This window comes from Artemia franciscana, chromosome 8, assembly GCF_032884065.1.
Source record: "Artemia franciscana chromosome 8, ASM3288406v1, whole genome shotgun sequence".
NCBI classification, from domain to species: Eukaryota; Metazoa; Arthropoda; class Branchiopoda; order Anostraca; family Artemiidae; genus Artemia; species Artemia franciscana.
The window spans coordinates 26,832,576-26,858,804 of NC_088870.1; the positions used below are offsets into that span (position 1 = coordinate 26,832,576).

General features: G+C 33.4%; 1 protein-coding gene and 1 long non-coding RNA gene across 2 annotated transcripts; one reads left to right on the forward strand and one right to left on the reverse strand.

The window, feature by feature from the left end:
- Nucleotides 1-5,761: 5,761 nt before the first annotated feature.
- Nucleotides 5,762-10,724, forward strand: LOC136030223 (transcription factor HES-4-like). The gene is made up of 3 exons (XM_065709038.1): nt 5,762-5,927; nt 7,978-8,073; nt 9,770-10,724. The coding sequence occupies exons 1-3, from the start codon at nt 5,781-5,783 to the stop codon at nt 10,421-10,423; spliced, it is 897 nt and encodes a 298-aa protein (XP_065565110.1). The 5' UTR covers nt 5,762-5,780; the 3' UTR covers nt 10,424-10,724.
- LOC136030224 (uncharacterized) lies at nt 7,808-25,900 on the reverse strand. The gene is made up of 2 exons (XR_010618214.1): nt 25,801-25,900; nt 7,808-8,406 (listed from the first exon to the last, which is right to left on the reverse strand). It is a non-coding gene; the product is annotated as an uncharacterized LOC136030224 (long non-coding RNA).
- Nucleotides 25,901-26,229: the final 329 nt, after the last annotated feature.

Consider the following 26,229-nt stretch of genomic DNA (forward strand, 5'->3'; position numbering starts at 1 on the left):
CACATGTCATTTTCTTGGCCAAAAAAAACACGAATTTCGTTAGGAGAAGAGGGGCCTGGAAAGGGACAATAATTTTGTTGTTCCTGATTAGTTGTACATCCTGCGAGCTCTTACAGATCTTTCGCTTGGTTACACCTGATTTTTCAAATTATTTACAATATCTTTGGAATGGCTTAACCGACTTTCTGAATTTTTGATGGAGTAGCATGCCTGCGATATTTTGGGAACTGCTTAATAGCCAAAATAGAAACCTTCAGGTACTATTGGAGAAAGAAATAGAGAGGGAAGGGAAAATTGAAATTTAGTGTTGGGGGGGAGGAATGGGCTAAATTTTGTGGCTCAAGTCAACATGAAAAGACTATTTTTGCAAAATAAGATCTTGGGGGAATTGTAATTTACCTATGGTTAAGCAGTGAGATAATTCCAAGGACACGTGTCATGTGTCATGCTTCCATATTTTTAAAATAGTGTACCTGCCATATTTTGGAAGTTGAATAGCTTCAGCTCTTTGAAATTAATAGATACATTAAAAGAATTGGCTTTTATGCTCGTTTGGAATTTATAACAATCGTGAAGATTAATGTCACCCATCATACTTATGAGCCTGGGAATATTTGCCTGATTTTCTAAAAAGGGGGTAAAGACACTCAAAAAATCAAGCGATTCTAATCAAAATCCTACCATCAGGTCTAACATATCAGAGAACCCCATATAAAGATTTCAATCTCCTACTTATAGAGTTTTTAATATAGAATTTTATATTAAAATATATTAATATTAAATATAATTAATATTAATTAATTTTTTTATTCTATATTAAAATATAGAATTTTTTTGCCAGAAGAAAGATCACGGATGAGTGCATATTTTTTTTTCAGATGAAAGTAAGGAACAGCGTCAAAACTAAAAACGAACAGAAATTATTCTGTATATGAAGAGGGCTGTCCCCTCCTCGAAGCTCGCTCTTTATACTAAAGTTTGGCTTCTTGACACAATGCTTTAAGAAAGACTGTGCAAACAAATGTGCCATTGAATTTGAATGAGAAGTGATGAGAATCAAAGAACTTGAAGACTTAAGTGTAAAGAGCGAAGGTCGAGGAAGGGCATCCACCCTAATATGTGGAATATTACCTATCCGTATTATGTTAACATTGCTCCTTACTTTCAGTTGAAAAAAAAACTAGTATGTTTTTTTTATTTAATGACGCATAAAAATCATGCTGTTTTAAGCAAAGAGCAGGAATTGAGAGGACTCGGGGAGTGGTAGCCCTACTCCTGTTCGAGATAATACCTAGTCGTTCTAAGTTTAATGTGCTATTCAGTCCAATTTCTGTCACTGTAATGATTCATCTATTTATCAGTAGCAATATTTGTTTTATTTACGTTTAATAATATTATTCTTTTGGATTTCTCTTCGTCTTGGGTTTCATTTATTCATTGATAATCATTTCTGTTCAAATTTGAACTTTATATTGCTTTATTTCAACATGTCTTTGGTTTTGATATGGTTTTTCGCTTCTTTTTTTTTTAAGCCTCCGTTTTGGAAAAAACAGTTTAAAATTTCTTTTACTACTAAGCAGTAGGCACTACATAATCAGTTTGCAATATGCATTATTTAGGGCCTCTCAAACAGGGGCTACACCTGCAAGCAAACAAAGGTACACAGTTCAGTGGTAAACAAATTAAGTTGGTTTCTTCGGGTCTTCTTTTCTTTATTTAACCAATTTCATCGCTATAACATAGGAAAATAACAGATAGAGCATGATGAATATCAGGATAAAAAAGAAAGATTAACGTCACCTTTCTATCAGATGATTCATCAATAATTTCTACTTAGGGACGGAAAGAACGGCCACACTTTCAACCTGTAGATAATTAAATCTAGGCTGACCATATGATCAGCTTCGTTGGTCATTTGGTGGCTTTAACGGAAACCGCTTTGCCCGCTATAATAAATCAAGAATGTTTCGACTACAATTATCGAAAGTTTTTTATTCGAATACTCACTGCAAAAAAAGAATTGGAAAAGATTTTCAGATTTCGTTTAAAATATTAAACCAACCAATGAATTAAAACACGATAGCTGTACTCATTAGGGGAACATACAATAGTTATTATTCGGTAACGAGAGGACACAGGACGTAAGCAGGATTCTGTACTGGGGGGGGGGGGACAGAGTCTCTGGAGAGGACACCCTTACTTCTTCAGTACGTACCTTGAAATGACGTTCACATAATGTTAGCAGTTTTTCTCATAGTCGTTATACACTTATCTTTAAAGTAACCTCAGTGTGAAGCCTTCATTAGGGAGCCAATATTTTTTCCGTTTACGAAAGCAGCTTACTGTTCCCTGAAAAATTATATGTTGAAAATTCACAGATTGAACTTTTTACAACTACCTTGAGGGACTGTAAACTCTTACATTCTTTGTTGATAATTCATTATTTGAAACCTAGCAGTTTATTTTTTAAAGTGCGTTAGCCTGATGATTATTCAACTCCATCATTTATTTAGTTTTTTAGGTAATACGCAATTCAGCAATACGAAAAATACCGTACTGCTGATGACTTTTGTTAATAGATTCTTATTTTATCTATAAGAAGTCTAAATCTATATCTAAAAGTTATGTATATTTGTAGTATATTCTATATTTTATCTGATTTATAACAAATGATTCAAAAACGAAGGAGCATACTAATTGGTGTTTATCACTTTTACGAGTCGAATAGAAATTTTAAGGGCGAGGCTGAAACCCTGTAACCCCATCCCCCGAATACCACCTTGCTGACAACAGACTCAACCATTGGATCTGGCTTTCGGGGTAGGCCTGAGACATTGATTTGGTCTTAATCCATTCAAATACTTGTCTCGTGTTTGTTTTGTATAATAAAAACATAGTTTATAGAAAAGAGGCTCTTGTAGTATCTCCTTTTTACGAAAACCCTTAGCTCTGAAAGATTATCATGCGTATGGGCAGGGCCATATCCAGGACTATTTTCAGGGGAGGCAAGGGGTGTAGTAAAATGATTTTTTTGTGGCGGAGGGGAATATGTCCCTCCAAAATTTGTTTATATTCGTTTTTGTTACGTTTTTACAAGTCGAAAAAAACTTTGAGTCAGGGGGGTCAATCACCCTACCCCCCCCCCTGGATCGTGCCTTTCGTATGAGACTACCCTTATTTTATTTTCAGTTATTTTTGGAGTTCATTAAAACCAAACATCCGTGGCGTATGGCCCAGCACCAATTAGGCTTCGGCTCATTATACACAGAGCTGCTTTAAGGTTCCATAATTAACTATGCGTCTTGCTTTGTTGCCTTCTCTGCTAGTCGGATTCATGAATAAATGCCACTATTAGGCATTACTAATTTATCCCGTCGCTGATCTTTAAAATTCCGTCTTGAAAAAGGCCCGATATCAGCATGTTAACACAAGCCTATAGATTATTCATTCGCGTGTACTCCGCTTACTAAAAGGATTGGCTACATTTTAAATAGGAAGGAAGATATATAAAAACGAAAAAAAATATTTCTGATTTCCAAGTAATCAGAACTTACATATTATAATTTAAAATCTGTAACGTTAGAAGCGCTGGATTCGGACGGTGTACTTCAATGTACTCCGAAAAAAAACGTTTTGCTAATAGCCTACTTAAACAGTGAAATTCAGATTTAAAATTCACAGAAAGTACCCAAGGCAAGGAGTAAGATGTCACTACAAAGTCCTTACTCTTACATTGTAATAGATGTTTTTTTTTCTCAATTATTCTATTAATGAGGAAAGTTCGCAGAAATTTTCATTTACATTCAAATAAATACTTGCTCGATTTTATTCACATTACTTGTTGCAAAAATAAAAATATAGAGTAAATACTCAGAATCGAAAAGAGGAGGGGCTTTAACTTCTTAAGCTGAAAACCATTAAGTTACGAGTTTCAAACATGTTACACATAATAATCGAACGTTTGACTTTTTTTTATCTTTATCTCTTTTTGAAATAATTGGTTCTGACCACAAGGGCTAAATTCTATTAATTGTGATGGTATTAAATGTAGATGGTAGATGGTGTGGAACTACACGGCCGGAATGTAAAAAGGAAAAGGCCCTAACCACCTCAGTCAAAGGAAAAAAGTGCTGGAAATCCCTATAAAAGGATTAAAAAAATAAAACCTGAAAACCCAAAATAGGATTCTTTTACTCTGGCAATTTTAGTTTTAGTTACAATGGCAGAGCAACTTACTAGAATAAAATTTTCTTTGCACAGGTTTCTAGAGCTATAAAAACTTCCCGTTGGATTCCTGTTGCCTTTTGATAACTTCTACGAAAATCCAGTAGACAGTCTATATTGCGGCCAAAAAAAGACGAAAAAAAAAACAAAACAAAGAAAAACGGTAATTTCCAAATGCTAGCTTGTTAAAATAAGATTTTTGCCTGTTCTCGCCCTGGGTTCAGAAAACTTGTACCAATGGGCTTTCAGATATGAGAAATTTAATGGTGAAAGTTAAATTATTTAAGGGTTACCTCCCCCTTCTCACAATTATGCCAATTATGTTCTGGCAATAAAAATTACAGAATAAAACTTAAGGCAATAATCTTACAGTGCAATGAAAATTGCAATGTCGATTTTTCTTTTTCCTTCATAACTCTACTTTTTTCAATCCCCTTGAACCCCATATAGGATTCAACGCTAAAATACCTGCACAGTAGAGATCTTGGAATTGAGTAATCCTTATCAATTGAAATGAGCTCTATAAATAAATATATAAAAGTAGCAACACAAGAAGGTCGTGCCTATAGGCTAGTAATCTTTAGCGATTTTGTTTTAAAATGTTTTTTTCTCTTCCTGGAAAAGAATTAGAAGACAAGTTCTTTGTTAGAGCGCATCTATATTCAGGGATGTAGATCCAGTATATTTATGTGGGGGGGGGCAAGAGGGGTTTCTATCTAAATAGTCAAGGCGCATGGGCCATTTAATAATTTTTTCTCCAAATTAATGGGAGGGCAAATGTGCCCTTGCCTCCCCCTGAAACGACGCCAAAGGCTATATTAAAGAGGTCGGTGGATCGACACTGCTTTTTCGTCTAGCGTTTTAAGAGCGTACTTGTACACAAAATAAGCCGGCTTTTTCATAGAAAGGTGGCTTTCTTTGAAATTATTTGAAAATTAAATCTCCAAAACATAGCCACTCCAAACACTGGCTATGCTAACGAAGGTAATTTGATTTTCAGAGTCATCAAGTAGCATTTTACGTGAGCTAGAGAGTAACTCCACAAGCCTCATACTGATAATATTCCGATTAGTGAGAAAATTTCTCAAATTTAAAAATTAGCCTAACAAAACTATCAAATTGAGCGCTACCGTAATTAAAAATCATAGTCTGAAAGCTGTAATAAAATACGCTCGTGACGAATAAATACGGCCGTTTTTAGCTTTAAAAACGCCATGTTCGTCTAGCTCTTAATTTACGCCAATTGAATGTGGTTAGTCTTTGATTAAAATCGATCTTTGTTCTGCCTTATAGCCGCTAATACCATCGCAGTTTTTCGGTAGGCTGTAGAGTCAGAGAATTTTACATGCTCTGAAATCCAAGCTCATGAAAGTTTTATTTCTCTTCTTTTCTGGAGTATCCGCCACCTCACCAGATATACACGGGTCTGCTTCAGTAGAAGCATGCCGCAAACTCTTCACAGCTACTACTCCCACGTGGCACGGCGCCATCCTTCTCCTGATTGGCTCAAACGAATTTCCCACGCGTCATGAACCTCAGACACGTTCCCATGTAGAATGATATTGGGTTTATCAGCAAGTGCATTCTTTTACGGTAGTCAGGTTTTGGCCTCAGTAACGAAAAGAAGGTGTTTTAGTGTGAAATATATCAGAATGCCAAGCGAGCCACAAAATGTACTAAGGAAGAGCTCAGAAAACCGAAGGGTAAGTTGATTTTCTGGCTTTCGTCATTTTAAGGTTAACAAAAACTGAATGGTCCCTAACTTTTTTCCAAATACAACATTCATTTGCGTCCTAAATGAAATTTCCGGATATCCATTGATTAGAAAACACACTGTCAAACTTGTTAAACACTTACGCTGCTTCTATTCATCAAATTTATTTGATATAACACGAGTTAGTAATGTGTACAGGATTGCCACAACGGTTAGTTCCTAAAATGTTTAAATTGTCCAATTTTGCGTGTTAAGCAGCGATTTTTGGTGCTACAGTAAAAACAATTTTGCGCGTGTCGCCGCACGATATCGATATCGGAACTGATATTTGGATATTTCTACTTATTTCCAGCCTTTTCAACCATCTACCTTTTATCAAATGCTATTAAACCATGTACCTTTTTTCAGCTCCTTTTTCAACCATCAGCTTTTTCAGGCATATCTAGTGTAAATTTGAAGTTCTAGGGGGGGAAAGCTGCCTCCCCCTCGTACACTCATGTATATAAGACCGTTACAGGGGACTGTAGATGAATTGACGGTAACGTGGACGAAACCACAAAAATCAATATAAAATTAGGAATATAAAATGTCTCTTTTTGTTCTGGCATCCCTCATTGTGAACAGCCGCCATTCTAGACCTTCACCATGACTTCCTCTAAAGAACACAATCCACCAAAGTTTTGTGAATTTGTAAATGTTTTTCAAACGAAACAATTCTGCCGGGCGAACAATGACATTTTTCAAATCTGTTACCAGAGTTACCCGACTAAACCAAGGATAAAAAAGGGGGAGACAAGGGAATATGATTAATTGATACCTATTGCGTACTTTAAAGATAGAATTCCATCATTTTTATGTTTTTTTTTTGTATAACCTATACATGATACCATTAGGAGGGAAGGGGCTGGGGATAAATTGTCGAAAACGTGACAAAACCGTGCAAATAAGCATAAAATTTGAATTCCAAAAACGCCTCTCTTTTTGTCTTTCTTGAGAATTGCTACTCTTCAGCTTTATCCTCTTCTGTTTATTGAATTAACAACTAACCTATTGAGAGCTTTAATATCGCACCATCTTTACATTTCACATCATAAAATTATGCTTTATGCTTTAATCCAAAATAGGTCTAAGAACTCAAATTTTAGCAATCCAAAGGGCGCTTAAACATTGACTTTTAGTGTTAGAATAGCATGAGGGTTATACATCACTTTTAATGTTATTTTCTTAATTTTTCCATACGCTTCCAAGTGTTTAGTGTAAAAACTCCTCCCTGCTTATGTGGGTGCCCCAGGGTCAGAAACACGGACATTTTTACTCCCCCCCTTTCCCCTTCCAAGTGGAAGAAGAACCTTTTATGGTATAACATTAACAAAAATTACTGTGAATTTTGTTTCCTTACATATTTCTAATTTTAGTCCATTTTGTCTGTATTCCCTCAATTCCTTTCCGGGCAAAGCCACCATAGTGAAATAATTCTAGATAACAAGGGGTCCTTTTAAGATTTAGGCTAATACACGGCTGTAAAACTTCTTTGATAAAAAGTAGTGTATTATGTACTTTTCTTTAATATTGACAGTGAAATTAATGGAAACAAATTAATAAATTTCGAAGTAGAAGTCATTTAGATATAGTAAATTTATTAAAAACTCACGTAATAGAAAATATAAACATTGTTTGCGTATGTTTGCATTGTATTTATGCTTTATAGAAAGACCGTGGACATCGGTATAAATAGTTGGAAAAATAAAAAGTTCAGATAAGTATCTCAAATGCGGAACGCTGACTTTAACAATTGTTTTTGAATCATAAAATTCCGTTTATTTAGAACGGGTAAATAAATTTTACTAAAACACCAACAAATGCGACGCATTAAATAATATAATTTTATTTACTGATTTAGCCAAATGGAACAAATTTTGAAAACAAATTTTTCTCTCCAACAGAACTAAAATAGGCTGTATGGATATTACATTTCAATTCAAAGTCGTTTTTTAATGTTCACTGCTGGAATTAATAATCCATTTTCCATTTTCTTTCAGACAAACAAACCAATAATGGAGAAAAGACGAAGAGCAAGGATAAACAATTGCCTTAACGAGTTGAAGAATTTGATTCTTGATGCAACAAAAAAAGATGTAAGTTCGTTAAACTCACTAAATAGCTTGCACTTTCCTGAAATTTTATTATGCTTGTGATTTCCTCTGCAATATTCTGTAATTTACTTTATATTCTCCTATTTTCGGGAAAATTCCTCCCTCCTCACCAATTTGATTCTTTCGTACGTTCCAGCTATCGCTGATAAGATTTAAAGGGGTCTAAGGAGTTTTTTCTTGGGGAGTGTCATTAAAGAACAAGATCATTTTTGCTGATCCATCCTGATTTTTGTGAATTCCAACGCACTTTTCTGGCGGATGGCTCTTGGAACAGTTTTAGTGTCCTTCAACTCATTCCTCTGTATCCAAATCGCACTGAAATGATATTATATGTGTTAGTAAACATGGTATAGTTTCTATGTGTAAATAAGAATGTGCAATGAGTTACTCTTTGGCAAACGAATCTTTGGATCTAAAAATAAGATGGAATTGAGAAGTTCCAATATATGAGATTTGATTTTATTAAATTTATGTTTTTCAAGGAAAATAACGTAAAAAGTACTTTTTAAGCAACCTAAATCACCGAAAGTAGAACCCAAACTAAAAAGTGCTCATGTTTTGACGTAACCTTCCCCAAAAGTACATTGTTCTATATAAGAAAAAAATGGTGTTTTCTGGTAGTAAAAAGGAGATTAAAATTGTTTTGATATTCTGGAAAAAATATATGTCAGTCGGACATATTTTGCTGTTGTTGACCTGTTTTCTAAGTGACCAATATATATATATATATATATATATATATATATATATATATATATATATATATATATATATATATATATATATATATATATATATATATATATATATATATATATATATATACGTGAACGTTCCACGTTCACGGGGGCAAGCTGCCCTCCACGCCAAGAATACCTAGCTTTCTACGATTATCCATCTAACTCACATTTTTAGCTTTTAATCACAAGTTCTGGGTTCTACCCTAGACATGCCCCCCCCCCCATTCTTCGAAACATAGGCTTCTGTGTGCGTGTCTGTCTGTTTGTTTTATTACAACTTTATATTGCACTAAGGAACCGAAAATTGTAGCACTTTGATTTTCCACCCCTCTCGCAGGAAATATTGTGGGGTACCTGCTTACTGTTTGGGTCGATTGTATTCGTTCTACTATAGACATGCCCCCCCCCCCATTCTTCGAAACATAGGCTTCTGTGTGCGTGTCTGTCTGTTTGTTTTATTACAACTTTATATTGCACTAAGGAACCGAAAATTGTAGTACTTTGATTTTCCACCCCTCTCGCAGGAAATATTGTGGGGTACCTGCTTACTGTTTGGCTCGTTTGTACTCGTTCTACTCTAGACATGCCCCCCCCCCCATTCTTCGAAACATAGGCTTCTGTGTGCGTGTCTGTCTGTTTGTTTTATTACAACTTTATATTGCACTAAGGAACCGAAAATTGTAGCACTTTGATTTTCCACCCCTCTCGCAGGAAATATTGTGGGGTACCTGCTTACTGTTTGGCTCGTTTGTAACTGTAATTGAGAATTTATTTTAAAATAAATGGGGAATGACTTTGCTTTCACTATGGGTATTTGTATTGGAAAGGAAAGAGCTTAAATGTTATTGCCCACAAAAGCTAGATTTTAATTTTTTTTTTCAAGAAACGTATTCATATATGTATTTATACATTTCCTTATTAGTTCTATTTTGTTGCAGCCTGCTCGTCATTCAAAACTGGAAAAAGCAGATATTCTTGAAATGACGGTGAAACATCTGCAAACAGTACATCGTCACCAAGTGGCTTTGAATATTGCGGCAAATCCAACAATCGTCTCCAAATACAGAGCCGGGTTTAATGAATGTGCTAATGAAGTATCACGGTTTCTCGGTAGAAGCGACGATGTTGATATAATGATGAAGCAGCGTCTTTTGGGTCATCTTGCTGCTTGTTTAGCTGGATTGAATCAACAGTCTGTAAGTGTGCCTCAAGCTCAACAACAAAAACCAGAAGTCCAGAATACATTTCCTTTTGTACCTACACGTCTTCCTTCCGGCGAGATTGCGTTTGTCCTTTCTCAGAATGTAGCTACGCAAGGACAATATCAAAGACCCTGTTCCTCGGCTAGCTCCAACAGTCTTCTAGAACAGGATAAACCTTTAGCCTTGACCATGAACTCAAGAGGCTGTTCTCAGAGTCCTATAAGCTCAATTGGATCCCCTGTTCCCCACAGTCCTTATGGCTCAGATTATGCAATGGACTATAAGCTCCACAATTTGCATCCATATTCAAGACCTCTTTCTCATTCTCCACAACCCCTAAGTCTTGTGAAGGATTCTAGTGAAGAGGTAAAAACTTGGAGGCCGTGGTAATTTGACCTTGACCTATGATTCGATCGTAAATAGTTATTCTGGTCATTTGTTTGTGTGGATTCGTGCTTATACTTTCGGGCTTTCATCGTTTCTATTTTTAATCAAATACGTGCCTTTTTAATCAGTGAAGTGTTTAGTTGACAATCAGGTTTGTGCCTTCTACAACAAAATCACCAAGTCTTCCAGACATAATCGCTTTGACTCCATTTAATTTTAAATTACTTAGATCTTCGCCATTTTGTATATATGTTTGTGAATATTTTTTTAACGAAGTCGGACAAATAAATTTGAATAATACCTGTCTTCCGAATACTTTATTAAAGTATAGAAATAAATTATGCTCTGGCCTTGACCCTTTATTTATTTGTTCTTTCTGGGAGAGTCTACTCTAGTGGGATACCAACTTTGCGAAGGGAATAGGGGCCAATGCCAACTCAAGGATGAAACCAACTTCTTAAAAATGTCGAAAATGCTCTACATAATTTATCAGATTTCACATAGGTAGTATACAGAGATCTGATCAAGTTAAAAAGAATGGACCCTGTTCCCAGACAATCAGAATCCATGTTGGACTGATGAAATTGTGCTGGATAATTGTCAAGTGGGAGCGGTATTTACATAGTTAAAATTAATGGAAGTTAATTAAAAATAGAATAGATTGTGTTTTGCCGTCTATCTCTTGAATATGCAATGCTAAAATTTGACGGAAGTAAAGGGTGAGATTAAAACTTGAAGGAAAATAAGAAAACTGAACAAAATTTGTATTAAGAGGGAGTATTACCAATAATTATACGAAGTTTCTAAATCTTTCATACAGGCAAAACTATTTATTTAAGAGCTAGCGTCGGAAAAAAATATTAATAATGTGTTAGAAATACATGGCAGGGCCCCTCTACCGGAATCTAGCAGTTCTAGTATTTATTACATAATTCACCTGCTTCTCGGGCAATCTTGTCTGATTCACATCATTTCGTACGTACCTACGTGCCAGTCTTGTTCAGATTCGTAAAACTTAAGATTGATCACATATTAACGCCATTTTCAATCCATGGAGAGGGGATCTGCTTGTTAGTATGAGTATAGTAAGTGAAAGGAGAATAAGTACAGTTATCCGTCTAACATCCGTGAAATAGTTAAATAAGAATGCGAAAAAAAGAAATCGATATTATTTTTTAACATTTTTATCGTTGAGACATAACCGTAAATTTTCTGGATTTAGGGAAACTTACCCACTCAACCTTCCCTGAATTTGCCTAAAATCTACCCATTTTTGACCCATATTTGAGTCATGAAATCGAAAATTTTTGTTGGGAGGGGTGGCTAACTTGATAAAAGGGGAAAAATATTATTAAAATAAATTAGAAATCATAAGAAATGCTGCACAAATCTTGAGTTTTTGGGAGTCGATTGTGGGCCTGCTGTACTCATTCCCTTCCTTACATAGATTCAATTGATTTGACGGTATAAAGATTCAAGAGGAAACCTTTTATTGAACGAAAAAAAAAATGTCATCTTATCAGACAAAATGTGGTACAGTTACAGTAACATTTATTTATAAATAACTTTTGAACTTCCAAGTCGGAAAAAACATACAGCCTTTTGTTTGATTGTGCATTAGGATTGTCTTTTAAAATCGCTTTCAAAATAACTAGAGAGATAATGCAAAAGCTATTTTTGGAACTTTTCCATTATTACGTTTACGCAAGCCGGGTTACTTTGAATGAAACTGTCAAATGGCTTACTGGGTATTCGGTTGCGCTAATTTCATCAATTTGGTAAGTAGCGAAGTACTTGTCTAATGATTAATGGCTCTGGGATAAAATGTCGTTGACAGGATTTTCACAATGAACATACCTGGCCACTATTATCTTTTGACATGTAAGGAGGAGGAGTGGTATCTTTGGATTGCTCTATAATTGCTCGACTTCTTCACATGAAACCCGATTCTGCTACTACCATTAATAGAGGGACTTCCGGTCTAGGCTGCTGCATCACATTCCTCAAGCTGAAGGTGCTTAGTTTCGGAGCACGAGCAGTGAGGCCCTTTTCATTTGAAACACAAATGATTTGACAGAAGAGTAAAACCTTAAGGTTTTGTCTCATGGGAAAATCTAGGGATGTCAAATGGTTGTTAATCCTATTGAACAAGCCGCTTCCGTCTTAGTCTCATGGCTAATATAAAATATGCCTCGTTTGGTGAGTGATGCTGTTTTGGAGTGTAAATTAGTTGACTCTTAATCAAGAAAATGACGAAGTGAAGTTTGCGAGGGGTTGCCCCCTTCCCACTACCTGGTGTACATCTCGGAACACCACGGGTGGTGTAAAGCTCCGCCATGTTTGAAATTTAGCGAAATCTGCTAATATTCTTGGATTGGGGAGGGTTTTGTTGAAAAAAATCGACTTAAAAATTGTGTAATTAGTTCTGTCATGCTTGGTATACGCTACCTGTTGTACATGATCTCTAAGTGGGCAACCACCCCAGAAGTTACTTGAATGTTGGACTACCTAATTTAATATTGACAGTTTTGAAGAGCAGACTAAGTGTTAATTCAAAAGTTTTAGTTTTCGGCTTTTGAATAGACTGGTTGATAATATTCTACTATATCTAACATTTGAAGAAAGAAAGACATTTTCCTAAAGATTTTGCAAAATGTCTTTTCGTATTTTTATTGAACAATTTAAAAAAAAGTCAAAATGTGCCCCCTCCTTCACTTTTGAGATTTTTTCATATCTTCGAAAATAATTCTTACCCCCCCCCCTCCCCCCACCCTAAATTATCCTGAATAGGTGTCCCTGTACTAGAACGATGAAGAGTCAAGCTATAAGAACAAGGACTAGATAAAGACTATTTGAATGTCACAATAATGTGAAAGTAGCAATTGGAGTTACGACTACCATAAATACTACTACTATTGTTATAAATATAGTAAAATTGTGTTTCTGTCATTTGTAATGATTTGTTGAACAAAGAAAAAAGACCAAGATAAAACCATAATCACATTAGGTGTGCGGGAGGAGGGGGCTCAGCCTGGGATTCCACAATCCAAAATTTTCTCTAGTCACGGGGGAGTTATGATCCAAATTATAAAATAAAATTTGATTTGATTATTGACCCCTACCCCAAAAATTCTGGTGTACGTGCCTGAACCACATGGGTGGATTATTCTATTAATCAAAAATAAAAGTACCTGGAAGTGTTGCTAGAATTTAATAAACACCAAATTAAAGATACTCGTACCAAATAAGTATTTAAGATTTTTTAACAATAAGAGGTGCTGAATCTGCTGATAAACTTCACATGACTATCCTAGCACCGAGCAATTTCAAAATTGATGCAAGTCAAAGTAAACATACCCAGTACGATTTAGCGATACCAGGTTTAATCTCCTAGTGCAGAGGTTCTCAAACTTATTTAGACACTGTACCCCCTTTTACCAATAAAACATTTTAGGTACCCCTTCTCAGTTATCAACTTGTATTAAGTAAACTATAGCTGAAATATAAATACAATTGCCAGTCCTAGAGTTAAAGGGTTGGTTTGTTCTTTTGTTGGCCGGCAGCGTACCCCCTAAGAACTGTTGTGTACCTTAACATTTTGCCTATTTTGTCCTGTATTATTAGTGTGTAAATATTGCTATAGGGATAAAAAAAAATCACGTTCGGACTCTCCATTCTGATGATATTCAGGATTTTTTGGGGAGAGGACAGGGTTCAATAGTATAAGAGGTTGCTATATGATATAAACACATGTCGTTACATTTATAAGCAGGGGGGGGGGGTGAAGACTGCTCGATTGGTGAATTTTCATAACCAAATTAGTCATGGTCTTGATATCGTGTAGGAATTTGGCGATTTCTAAGGGTTGTCAATTCTTCCATACTAAACAGCTTTCACCATTTCTATTGTTGAATCCCAATCCGGTTAACAAAAACAAATGAAATGAAATGCGTATATATTCAAGGTTACCCAGAAAATTGAGTCAAAGTTGCATCGACCCCATAGAAGACCAAACCCGTGCAATAATTTTCGATTTGTTTGATTGAAAACAATCTTCTCATCCATTATCCCCTCAAATTATTGCACAAAAATAGGAGTGGTAAGTTTCAACTGAATAATTAAATTTTGCCAAAATGTAAATTACATTGTAATATTTTAGTTCTTAAGCTGAAAAGCTCGAGAAAACGTTAGTACTATTCGATACGTAATATAACTTAATATAAAAGAATCATAAATTACTTTTGAAATCTATTTTTAAAAATAAAGTAAAGAGCGACATTAAAACATAAAATGATCAAGTATCAACTTATATTCTACTAGCTGTTGGGGTGGCGCTTCGCGCCACCCCAACACCTAGTTGCTGGGGGCGCTTCGCGCCCCCCCCCAAGCCCCCCCGCGCGCGTAAGTCGTTACGCGCCATATTAGTTACGCGCCATTGTAGTTGTGTCCCTATGTCCCACCTGTGAATATAGATAGATATATATATATATATATATATATATATATATATATATATATATATATATATATATATATATATATATATATATATATATATATATGTTTTTAACTACGTAAAACTTGCGAATATACAACATTCTTTGCTGTCCCATTGTCTGTGCATATAAATAGATTGTCAGGTTTACCGACTCTTGAACATGCAACATATAATGGTCCATGGGAAAACAATCCGTATTCAGATCTATACCTCATGATTCTAATGATTGCCCTTGAGCTTTGTTGATGGTGATTGCTAATCGACCATTCCCTGAGTCGCCATCGTCATTTATATATCCCCCTGTGCACCCCGGCGTCCCCTTTGTAGTTATGTCCCTGTGTCCCGGTCGTCATTTATATTCCCTGTGTCCCGGTCGTCATTTGTGTCCCGGTGTCCCAGTCTGTGATTTCTCTTTGAGCGTCCCGGGCGTCATTTATATTCCTTGTGTCCCGGTGTCCCGGTCGTCATTTATATCCCCCTGTGCCCCCGGCGTCCCCGTTGTAGTTGTGTCATTTATATTCCCTGTGTCCCGGTCGTCATCCCGGTATACATTCGTTTTTGAATTGGTATATGATGAAATAAATTTTTAATTTTTTCCCTTTTTTTCCTTTTAGTTTTTTTTTATTGGTTTTGACCTTTTTTTAGGTTTTTTCTTTTTTTTCTTTTTTCTTTTTAGTTTTTTTTTGAAGTTTTTATCTTTTTAGTTTTTTTATTTTTATTTATATTTTTTAGTTTTCTTTTTCTCCTTTATTTTTCAGTTTTTTTCCTTTTTTTAGTTTTTTTTTCTTTTTTAGTTCTTTTAGTTTTTACCTTTTTTATTTTTTTTTAGTTTTTTAGATGAAAATTTTTTTTAGTTTTTTAGATGAAAATTTTTTTTAGTTTTTTACCTTTTTTTCTTTTTAGTTTTTTATTGGTTTTTACCTTTTTTTTTTAGCTTTTTTAGTTTTTTTCGTTTTTTCTTTTTACTTTTTTTTAGTTTTTATCTTTTTTATTTTTTTTTATTTTTATTCTTAATTTTATTAGTTTTCTTTTTCTCTTCTATTTTTCAGTTTTTTCCTTTTTTTTCTTTTTTTTTTAGTTTTTAGTTTTTTAAGTTTTTTTCCTTTTTTTAGTTTCGTTAGTTTTTTTAGTTTTTCGGCTTTTTTATTAAATTTTTGTATTTTTCCCCTTTTATTCTTTTTATTTTTTTTTTGGTTTTTACTTTTTTTTAGTTTTTTTAGTTTTTTTTCTTTTTTCTTTTTATTTTTTTTTTCTTTTTATTTTTTTTAGTTTTGTTTTTCTCCTTTATTTTTCCTTTTTTTTCCTTTTTTTATTTTTTTTCTTTTTTAGTTTTTTTTATTTTTTTTATTAGTTTTTAGTTTTTTTTTCTTTTTAGTTTTTTTGTAGTTTTTTCCTTTTTTTAGTTTTTTTTAGCTTTTTTTTACTTATGTCCTGGTCGTCATTTATACTCCCTGTGTCGTCATTTATACTCCACAGATCCACAGACAACTTATTTTTATATATATAGATTGCAAACGAACAAAAACTGATATGAATAAATATTAGAGGCCTGAAGCGAATAAATTTAAAATCTATAATCAAGTAAAACTTGCGATGAACAGAAATTATTGGGCTTGAACCAAAGGATAGAACCAATGAAACTAAAAACGAACAGAAATTACCACAGATAAGAGTAGAAACGCCGTCCCCTCACACACCGAAGAGCCTACATTGTCCTTTACCCTTCTCAGGAAACAAAATATGTTTTGAAAAGTTTTTATTTTTTACTTATAACATTGCATTAAAATATTTTATACTTACATTTTTCATGCAAATATTTGCGACAGTATATTCGGAACCATCAATTTTATTAATTTAATACGCTAATTACTTATATAAAACTTAAAATTATTTCCCATAATAAGTTAGGTACGCTTATTTTACGCAAAAAGAAGCGATAAGTTTTAATAAATGTTTTCTTCCTTTCAAAACAATCCCTTCCAAATTCATAGAAAATCATATGCCAAATTACTTAATGATTCTCTGTTCCAAAAGATTATTTCAAAAAACTAATAAGATTGCTTCAAAATCTCTAGCAGCGATTTAAAGGTTTTATTTATGTGTTAATTTTCTATATTTTGAGTGAAATGGGATCAGAACAAAAAATAGTGACGAAAAAACGTTCCCTTTGAAAGACTGAAACTTAATTGCCAGTCATATATATTTATTCTGCTAAATTATTTATTCATTTTCGGTAATGATTCGTATTTTAGTTTTTGTATGCTATTCGTAAAAACCAAACTCGAAATATATTTAGTTTTCACTAAAATACATCTGCCGCTCTAGGCTTCATGGGGTTGAGAGAACGGTAGTCCCACAACTTACCTGTGATAACTTTTGTTCATTTTAGTTCGGTGTGGGTATTCATTTCAAGTTTCTCTTTTGGCTTTGAAACCTTTCAGGTTTCATTTATTAACTAATGATAATATATATAGCTTTAGGTTTGACGTGTGAAATGGCTTGATAACTCTTCGTTTTAGATTTCAATATAATCCTCTACTTTTCTCTTAAATATCTTTAGTTATAGAAAAATTTTCAAACCAAATTTTGAAAGAATGGATGTATTTTCGCATGGTAAACGAAAGTGCCGGAAATATATCCATATTTCCAGTAGAGTGTAAGGAACCGCTTAATAGTTGCGAGTAAGAGACATAGCGCTGTGACAACCCCTTTCCCGTTCTGAGGAATTGTTACTTGTTTAATTTTAAGTCGTTTATTACTTGCATTTTATAAAATTGTTATTTTTTATATGAGACAGGGTGCTACCCCCTCAATCCACCGCTCTTTACGCTAAAGTTAATCGAGGATTTCACTGCTTTAATACAACCAATACGACCAGTTGGTAAGTACAAGTCCTTAATTTGCCGTTTGATTAAGAAAACATTGGAACCAGAAATTGAACTGTTTAAAGCAAACATAGCTTTTATGTTGCATTTCGCTGCACTGTGCCAAACAAGTGTAACTTTGTGCCAAACATGTGTAACTTTGTATCGTATTCCTCTTGTGCTAGAACATTCATTATTGGACCATTGAGAAAAATCATCGAATTTTGGCATAAGCAGGGGGTCTTAGGGGGTGACGCTCTTATACAAAAATAATTTTTGCTTATTTTAAGCTAAACGTTTAACTTTATTTTGATTAGAAAAGACATGGTTTTAAATCATTAAAACTAGTCACAATTCCCCAGAACAAATGAGGTCATCACATCGCTATACCTCTTACTCGCAACTTTTAAGCGGTTCGATGCACCTAACTGGAGATAATATATTTTCAGCACTTTCTTTTATCATATGAAAATACATACATTATTCAAAATTTGATTTGAACCAAATTTTATAACCAAAGATACCTAAGACCAAATTTTATAACCAAAGATACTTAAGAGAAAAGTAGAGGAATATATTGAAATCTAAACCGAGGAGCTATCAAGTCATGTCACACGTCAAACCTAAAGCAATATTATCATTAGTGAATAAATTAAACCTAAAAGGGAAAAACATTAAAATGAATATCCAAACCGAACTAAAATGAAAAAAAAAAAGTTATTACAGGTAAATTGTGGGACTTCCGTTCTCTCAATCCCTAGAGCCTAGAGGGGCAGTTGTGTGTTATTGACAGCAAAATATACTTTGAGTTTGGTTCTTATGCATAGCACACAGAAACTAAAATACGAATCTGTAGAAAAAACGAATACAAAATTCCTTAGAATAAATATATGTGTAACTATCCATTTAGTTTCAGTATTTTTAAAGGGAACGTTTTTTCGTCACTATTTTTTTGTTCTGATTCCATTTCGTTCAAAATTTAGAAAACTAATACATAAATAAAACTTTTAAAACGCAGCATGAGATTTTTGAAGCAATCTTATTGAAATAATCTATTGGAATGGCGAATCATGATGTAATTTGGCAAATGATTTTCTATGCATTTGGAAGGAAATTTTTTAAAGGAAGAAAAGATTTGAGAAAACTTACTGCGTTCTTTTTTTTTTGCCTGAAATAATAGTACCTAGATTTTTATTTGGAGTAATTTAGAAATTTTATATAAGTAATTAGCGTACTAAATTAACAAAAATGAATTTGTGGTCCCAAATATACTGTCACAAATATTTACATGCAAATTCTTACTATCAAATATTCTGAATGAAAAAATATGACTTTTCAAACATACTTGGTTTTCAGTGAAGGGCAAAGGACAATTTAGCCCTCAACGGTGTTTGAGAGGACTGCGTTACTACTCCTATCTGTGGTAATTTCTGTTCATTTTTGGTTTCATTAGTTCATTCCCTTTTGTTCATTCTCCATAATTTCTGATCAAACAAGTTTACTTGATTATTCATTTTAAATTTTATTCGTTTCAGAAATTTTATGTTCATTCATATCATTTTGTGTTCGTTTGCAATAGGACGTATGATACTTTTGTATTATCCCAAACATACTCAAGAATTGAAGATAGATTAATCATAATGAAACATACCAAAGTATGATGAAAATATAATACTTTAGTAAGAAAATTATGGAAACTACAATAAAGAATTATGGAAATCAGGTCACCCAGAACGCACTGTATTAACTACCTAAGATAATCACATTTATATATTAAATATTTAATTAAATACACCTGTATCGTAGTATATTTCAGAAAGAATAATTTAATTATAACTGGGTGCGAGAGAAAAACCAGTTTTATTCCAAACAAACAAAGCAAACTTCTTGTGTATGTTCGGGATAATGCACAAGTACCAGACGTATTATAGATGCTGATATCTGATCCATTTAATTTTTAGTGTCGTTCTTTACTTTTTTTTGAGAAATGGTCTTAAAAATTAATTTCTGATTTCAAACACCAAAAATAAGAAGAACAATAGGGAATTCCTCAAGACAATGGGAAACAAATTAGAATGAAGAATATCTCGGCCCTATGTCCAAGGGCCGTCCTCAGCAATACAAAAATATATAAGAAGAAAAAACTTACAACAGGATAAAATCAATAAAACTAAAATGAATTTTTTTCAAAATAGTCCTAGCATCCTTACCTCAGGGAAGTTCAACCAGGACTGATAAATAAACTGTGATGAAATAAGGCAATTCATTGAAACGAAAGATAATGATTTAAAAACACGTTTTGAGGACGGCTCTTGGACATAGGGCCGAAATATTCAGTCTAATTTGTTTCCCACTGTCTTGAGAAATTTCCTATTGTTCTTCTTGTTTTTGATATTTGTGATGGAAAGGCAGTGTGGTCTTCGTCGTTATTTAATTTCTGATCTTTTTCCCCAGAGTTTTATTACGTGTCAATAGGTGAAACAGTACTGATGTTTTCTCAAGCTTTTCTGTTTAAGAACTACAATATTACAATGTTATTTTGATTTTTGGCAAAATTCGACTATTTAGTCGAAACTTACAACCAGTCGTAGTTGTTTTGCAATAATTTGAGGGGATGATGGATCAGGAGAGGGTTTCCTTTATGGGGCTGAAGCAATTTTGACTCCATTCGGTGGGCACCCTTGAATATAGATGTATCTCATTTCATTTTCTTTTATTTTTTTTTTAACTGCATTAGGATTACGCAATAGAAATGGTGAAAGCTATTTATTTTGGGAGAACCGACTCCTCCTAGGAATCTGAAAATTCCTATACGATATCAAGACCATGAATAATATGGTTATGCGAATTCACCGATCAAGCATTATTGTCAATTTTATTTCTGAACCATCAATCCTGTATTGATAGACACTGGAAAGCGCTCAAGCTCACAGCAACGTCGAGAAATTAGTCGAAGATCGAGAATTTCCATTGCTGGAAATGAAAACGTCAGATGTGTAAAAAAAATTACAGGGAAGATTTCAAAACGTACCAGCTATGTAACTTTTAAAGTGGTCCTTGTACTAGCCTTCATGAATTCATTAATTTTAGCTTGTATAAATTTAATTGAAAAAATTATAGCCCCGCCCCATTGCCCCCCAAATGAAAACGTCAGTTGTGTAAAAAAAATACAGGGAAGATTTCAAAACGTACCAGCTATGTAACTTTTAAAGCGGTCCTTGTACTACCCTTCATGAATTCATTAATTTTAGCTTGTGAAAATTTAATCGAAAAAAATTATAGCCCCCCCCCCATTGCCACCAAAACAAACACCTACATCTGTGCCTGTAGTTAGCCGTTGCTAGGTAAAAAATATTTGATCCAGTTTACTTAGCTCAAGAATTTTGCCCATGTTGCTTTTTACCTTAATAGCAACATTCAGCAGAATTGCTCTTGATAGTCGAAATAATGCAAAAAAAGGCTTACTAATATAAATACAATTCATTTATGAAATTTTCTAGAGTTTTAAAGAAAAGAAACTAAATTAGGCAAGTTCCTATTATATCCATTAGTTCTTATTTCAACTGCAAAAAGTGCTTGACTCACTGGATAGATCTTGTTCATGGTGAGTACGTGATATCGTATGATTGTTTCTCTTTCTTGCTTATGTAAATGGAGGAGTTTTATTTTGTTTGTTCTTGACCTCACACGCTGAATATTGTCTTCACATTGGGAGGTCGAGGCTTCGTGACAGCGGTCTCAGTTGAACAGTGAAATTTAAAACTTGTCCAAATCAATTATGTGAAAATGATGCTAGCTTTATGTGTCAGAAAATAAAAAACTAATTTTTGTCAATCTGTGTAAAAGAAAACACAATAGAAAAGTTTTATTCCCATAATATAGTTAAAGATAATAAAGCTTCTGAAGGATGTCACAAATGTATTTTAATGAAATTCAAAGTAAATTATCCCATCCCAGCTTACTAGTTTTTTTGGTTATTATTAAATAATGGTTTTAGTAAGCAGTCTAGTCATTAACATTCAGATCTCCATGAGAGAGGGGGAAGGGAAATTCCAAAATCAAACCGACATTAGAACCGAGGAAATGCTACCTTTTCCTGAAAGATTGCCTTTTAGGTTATTTTCGGCTTTATTTCTAGACAATTCATTACATGTGTATATACTTTATTTATATGCACGAAGTTCAAAATCAGTAAATCCATTTAGAAAACAAAATGAAAAATTGATTTGATGAAAAGTTCATAACTACGGACGACTAGATCCTTTAGAGCAATAGCTTGAATATATACCGTAAGCAAAATACTATGTGCTGCAGGGAAAGCAATATTCTAGAGTAATAAAACAAAATTAATAAAAATATATCATTATTTGAGTAGATGCTCTTTTGATAATTTAACTAAAGAAACTTTTTTCCCTATGGAACAAGTTTTAAATAAAAAGTAAAGAGCTAGATTAAACCAAAAAAGAGCAGGAATAAAGTAAAATAGTTTTCAAAGTGTAAAACTACCAAAATATAACCATCAATAAATAAATGAAACCCAAAACGAACAGAAATTAAAAATAAATAACGAAGTTGAACACGAAACGAGCAGAAAATAAGATGAGCGGAGCTGACATGCCCCATGCCTTCTAAAGACCAGAACATAATTTGCAGTTTACTGAAAACAACCATTATTTCGAGCTGAATTATTGAAAAAACAAAACATAAAAAAAAATCATAATCAAGGTTATTGAACAAAACAGCAAATAAGTGTGGTTTTACATTTTAATATATATATATACTTATATTTATTTCTTAAAGTCTTAATAATTTGGGATTTATCAAACTTAAAAAGTGAAAAACATTTAAAATGCATTTGTTTTCAATAAAGTGCAAATTATGTTCTGGTTTTTAGAAGACTTGGGGGGCTCCACTGATCTTACTTTTTACTCGTTTTGAGTTTGACTCGGTTATTTATTATAGTTTTTGTTCGTTTGGGTTTCATTTATTTATTGATGGTCGTTTTTTGGCAGTTTTGCGCTTTGAAAATTATTTTACTTCATTTCTGCTTTTCTTTTTGGGTAATGTAGCTCTTTACTTTTATTGAAAAACATTTCTGTAAAACAAACTTTTTAAATTAATTTTTGTTTTTTTATTGACGCTCTCTTTTTCATTGGAAAAGAAAAGAACATATTTAATCTTTTCAGTTTTTTTTTTTAAGAATCTTTAGTTTGGCTTACTATTTTTATGTTAGAGAAATTTTTCAACAATTTTCTAATCGCATAAATCCTTCTGAAAGGATAAACATAGTATTTTTTGAGTTAGTTTTATACATTCTGAAGTGCTTCTGAAAAATAAAACTTATACTTTTCCCAGGAAATGGTATTTATGCTATTTTGACAACTCGGGTGCGCTTTCACTATATTTAGATTTCGCCCAACACTTAATTCTTCTACATTCGAGAACACTGTCTTTCTTGAAGGATGGACGCTCTTAAAATTTACATTAAACATAACACGCACTTTTGGACTTGAAAGCTGTGAAGGACCGAGGGGCCAAATATGAAAATAACCATTTGGGTTATCTAATTTTCTGACTTAATTAATTAAAAGTCGAGCACGAATCAAAATACCTGGTAGTTAGGCCATAATATGTGTGTCCATCTTCATTCTAAAATTATGAATGAATTTAGAAGATATTTGTTAATCTCACGATGTAATTGGCCGGCAAAATAATGCACTAAAAGTCTCAAAGTTGACCCTCAGCATGCACTGAAAGATTCAACTTAACACTTTAAACTGTTCCTGAGATTTAGGCGTTATAATACTGCTGTTATATTACACAGCCAGAGTATTGAACTTAGTGCATAGTTCTGAACCCTTCCCGCCTGAAATGTTTGTCTGACTCGTAAAAATGTATGCAAACAAATTTTTGATACGTTTTTTAAAGTTTTTTGCAACCCCCAATTTTTTTTAACCTTCTGAAGATCCCAAATTGCTTCCTCCTTGACTCTTTATAATGCTGGAATATTATAAACGAATTGGGGTTCTTGCATTAGAGAGAAACATCTCTTTAATGGTCATTCCCTGAAAGTTTCAACTTCCTACCCTTAGCAGTAGAAATCGTAGCAATGATAGCAATAGAAACAGAAGAAGCAGCAGTAATAGTAGTTGCAGTATGCAGAGAGTGTTCCGTGAAATTTTCATCTTAATATCCTAGCCTCAGTAGAAGTAGTAGTTGTATCGGTCGTAATAGTAGCAATATTGGCAATATGTACAGAGTGCCTTTTAGTTGTTAATTCAACATACCCTTGGTCAATTGAACATTCCCCTCACCATTCCCTTAAAGTTCTAACTTAAGACCCTCAGCCACTTTTAGTTTCCTCCTTTTGACAACCAGAATTCCCATAACATGCTTTGATTTAGTTCAAGTTTCCCATAAACAAGCCCTAATCCTCTTTGTGGTAGTTTCTACTTGTTTTGAGTTTGATTAACTATTATAATTTTGTTCGTTTGGGTTTCATTTATTTATTGATTGTGGTTTATGGTAGTTTCACACTTAAAAACTTACCTGACTTTAATTATGTCCATATTTGTTTAATGTAGCTATTTACTTTCATTTGAAAAACCTCTATTGTAGAAAAGGGTTTCCATGAATAACTACAAATTATTAATCCAAAAACAATAATAAAGATCAAACATTAAAGAAGATCAAACTTAGAATAAAGGCATCAAATCAAAGTTAAAAATAACAGATGCTGGTATCAATGAAAATATGAAGCCTGAAACAAATAGAACTTAAAATCAGACCACAAACGAACAAAATTACCTTCAAAAAGAGTGGGACTACCGCCCCTCAAATGCTGTAGAGGCCAGAATGCCTTTCACTATTTAGGAAATATTTTTTTTTTCATTGATTCTTTATGTTGAGCTTTCAATGGAGGAGTTAACTCAATAATTGATTAGTAACGATTTTCAAACTATTGCATAGTTTTTTGTTAATTATGTAAGCACGTTTTGTCTTTCAAAACTCAAAACTTTTTGTTCAAAAACTTTTTGAAAACTTTTTGTTCATTGTTTTATAAGCCATTTGAAGTGTATATACATACATTGCTATCACTAACGCATTTGTTTTCTTATTGACTGAAAATAAGTTTTCAAAGATGTGAAAAGTTTCATAGGAAAGAGAGTAGGGTACTAAAACAAAAACGAGTAGAAAATGCAATGAATGAATAAATGGAACTTTCAAGAAACATAACTTAAAATGAACGGTCGAGACAAACTAGAATAATAAATATTACTACGAATAAATAAATATAACTTAAAACGGGAGGAAGCTTAAATGAACTATTAAGTCAAATTTAAAATGACAAAAAATTAAAATGAATAACCAAAACAAATTTCAAATGAACAGAAAATACCACAAATTAGTTAGGGCTACCACCAAGCAAAATCCTCCAATGGCTGAGGTGTTTCTGGACAATATGGAGTTCTGTAGTCCTGGGCAATTAAATACAAGTTTTTTGGTCAATTTTTGGGAAACTTGGATAGTTTTAATTGCCAAATCAGATAAGCCTATGATACATGTGGTTGCAGAAAAAAAAAGAGACTCGAATATCTTTTATAAGGACAGTCAGGGCAAATTCCTCACTCACAGACAAAGTAATAGTTAGTTGGTTTACAATTGTTATTGTTACATGGTCTACATAACGGTTTACAAAATTGAAAACTTGCGCTAATAGGCACATTTTTACAGAAAACTAGGAGCTTATAGGGAAAATTGTTATAATCCTAAGATTTTGGACGATGTAGGCTCGGTAAGGGGTCCAAAGACCCATCTATGCGTAAGTACTTGGTTTAAATAATCTTAATTACAATGGTAGAGAACAACATTTAATCTATTTTCGGGAATGATTATATCGTACGAGCTCTTTAATTTGGGAATAACTAGAGTTTCTAGTGAACACTTCCCGCTTTCTTTCAGAGAGAAAAAACTAGTTTTTTTTAAATATTGGTTCTCACAATGTTATTCTTGCTCACCTTCCGTGACTTTATGCCCAAACTATCTTCGCATACTTTTTTTCTCACGAAGTGCATCTATCCTTAACCGTTTCAATGAGCATGAGAATGAACACGAAAGGAATTAATTTACGTAAACGTAATGCTCTAAAGACTAACTTAATTACAAGATCTTGATGGACATTTGCAATTGGTGAAAAAAAGAAGGTAAAACTAGCAATCCTTCAGCTTTAATTTTTCTAAGACCACCTCGAAGAGTCGTTTTTCAGAGACATAACTCCTTGATAGAAATTAAACGAAGCCATTTTCCGCCAAGAACAAATTGTCATTTAGATAATTTTGAATTTCAACCGGTTCCTGGTGACGAATGTTAGTATGAGCGGCGCATGCTAATAGTAACCGAAACTTCTAAAAGAGGCTTAATATCAATATTTTACTAAAAAATTGGCT

Bases quoted from the DNA above. Each gene is read 5' to 3' on its own strand.
- LOC136030223 (XM_065709038.1), top strand. From the start codon at position 5,781: ATGATATTGGGTTTATCAGCAAGTGCATTCTTTTACGGTAGTCAGGTT. The intron at 5,928-7,977 runs GTAAGTTGATTT...ATTTTCTTTCAG, and splicing joins AGAGCTCAGAAAACCGAAGG to ACAAACAAACCAATAATGGA. The intron at 8,074-9,769 runs GTAAGTTCGTTA...ATTTTGTTGCAG, and splicing joins TTGATGCAACAAAAAAAGAT to CCTGCTCGTCATTCAAAACT.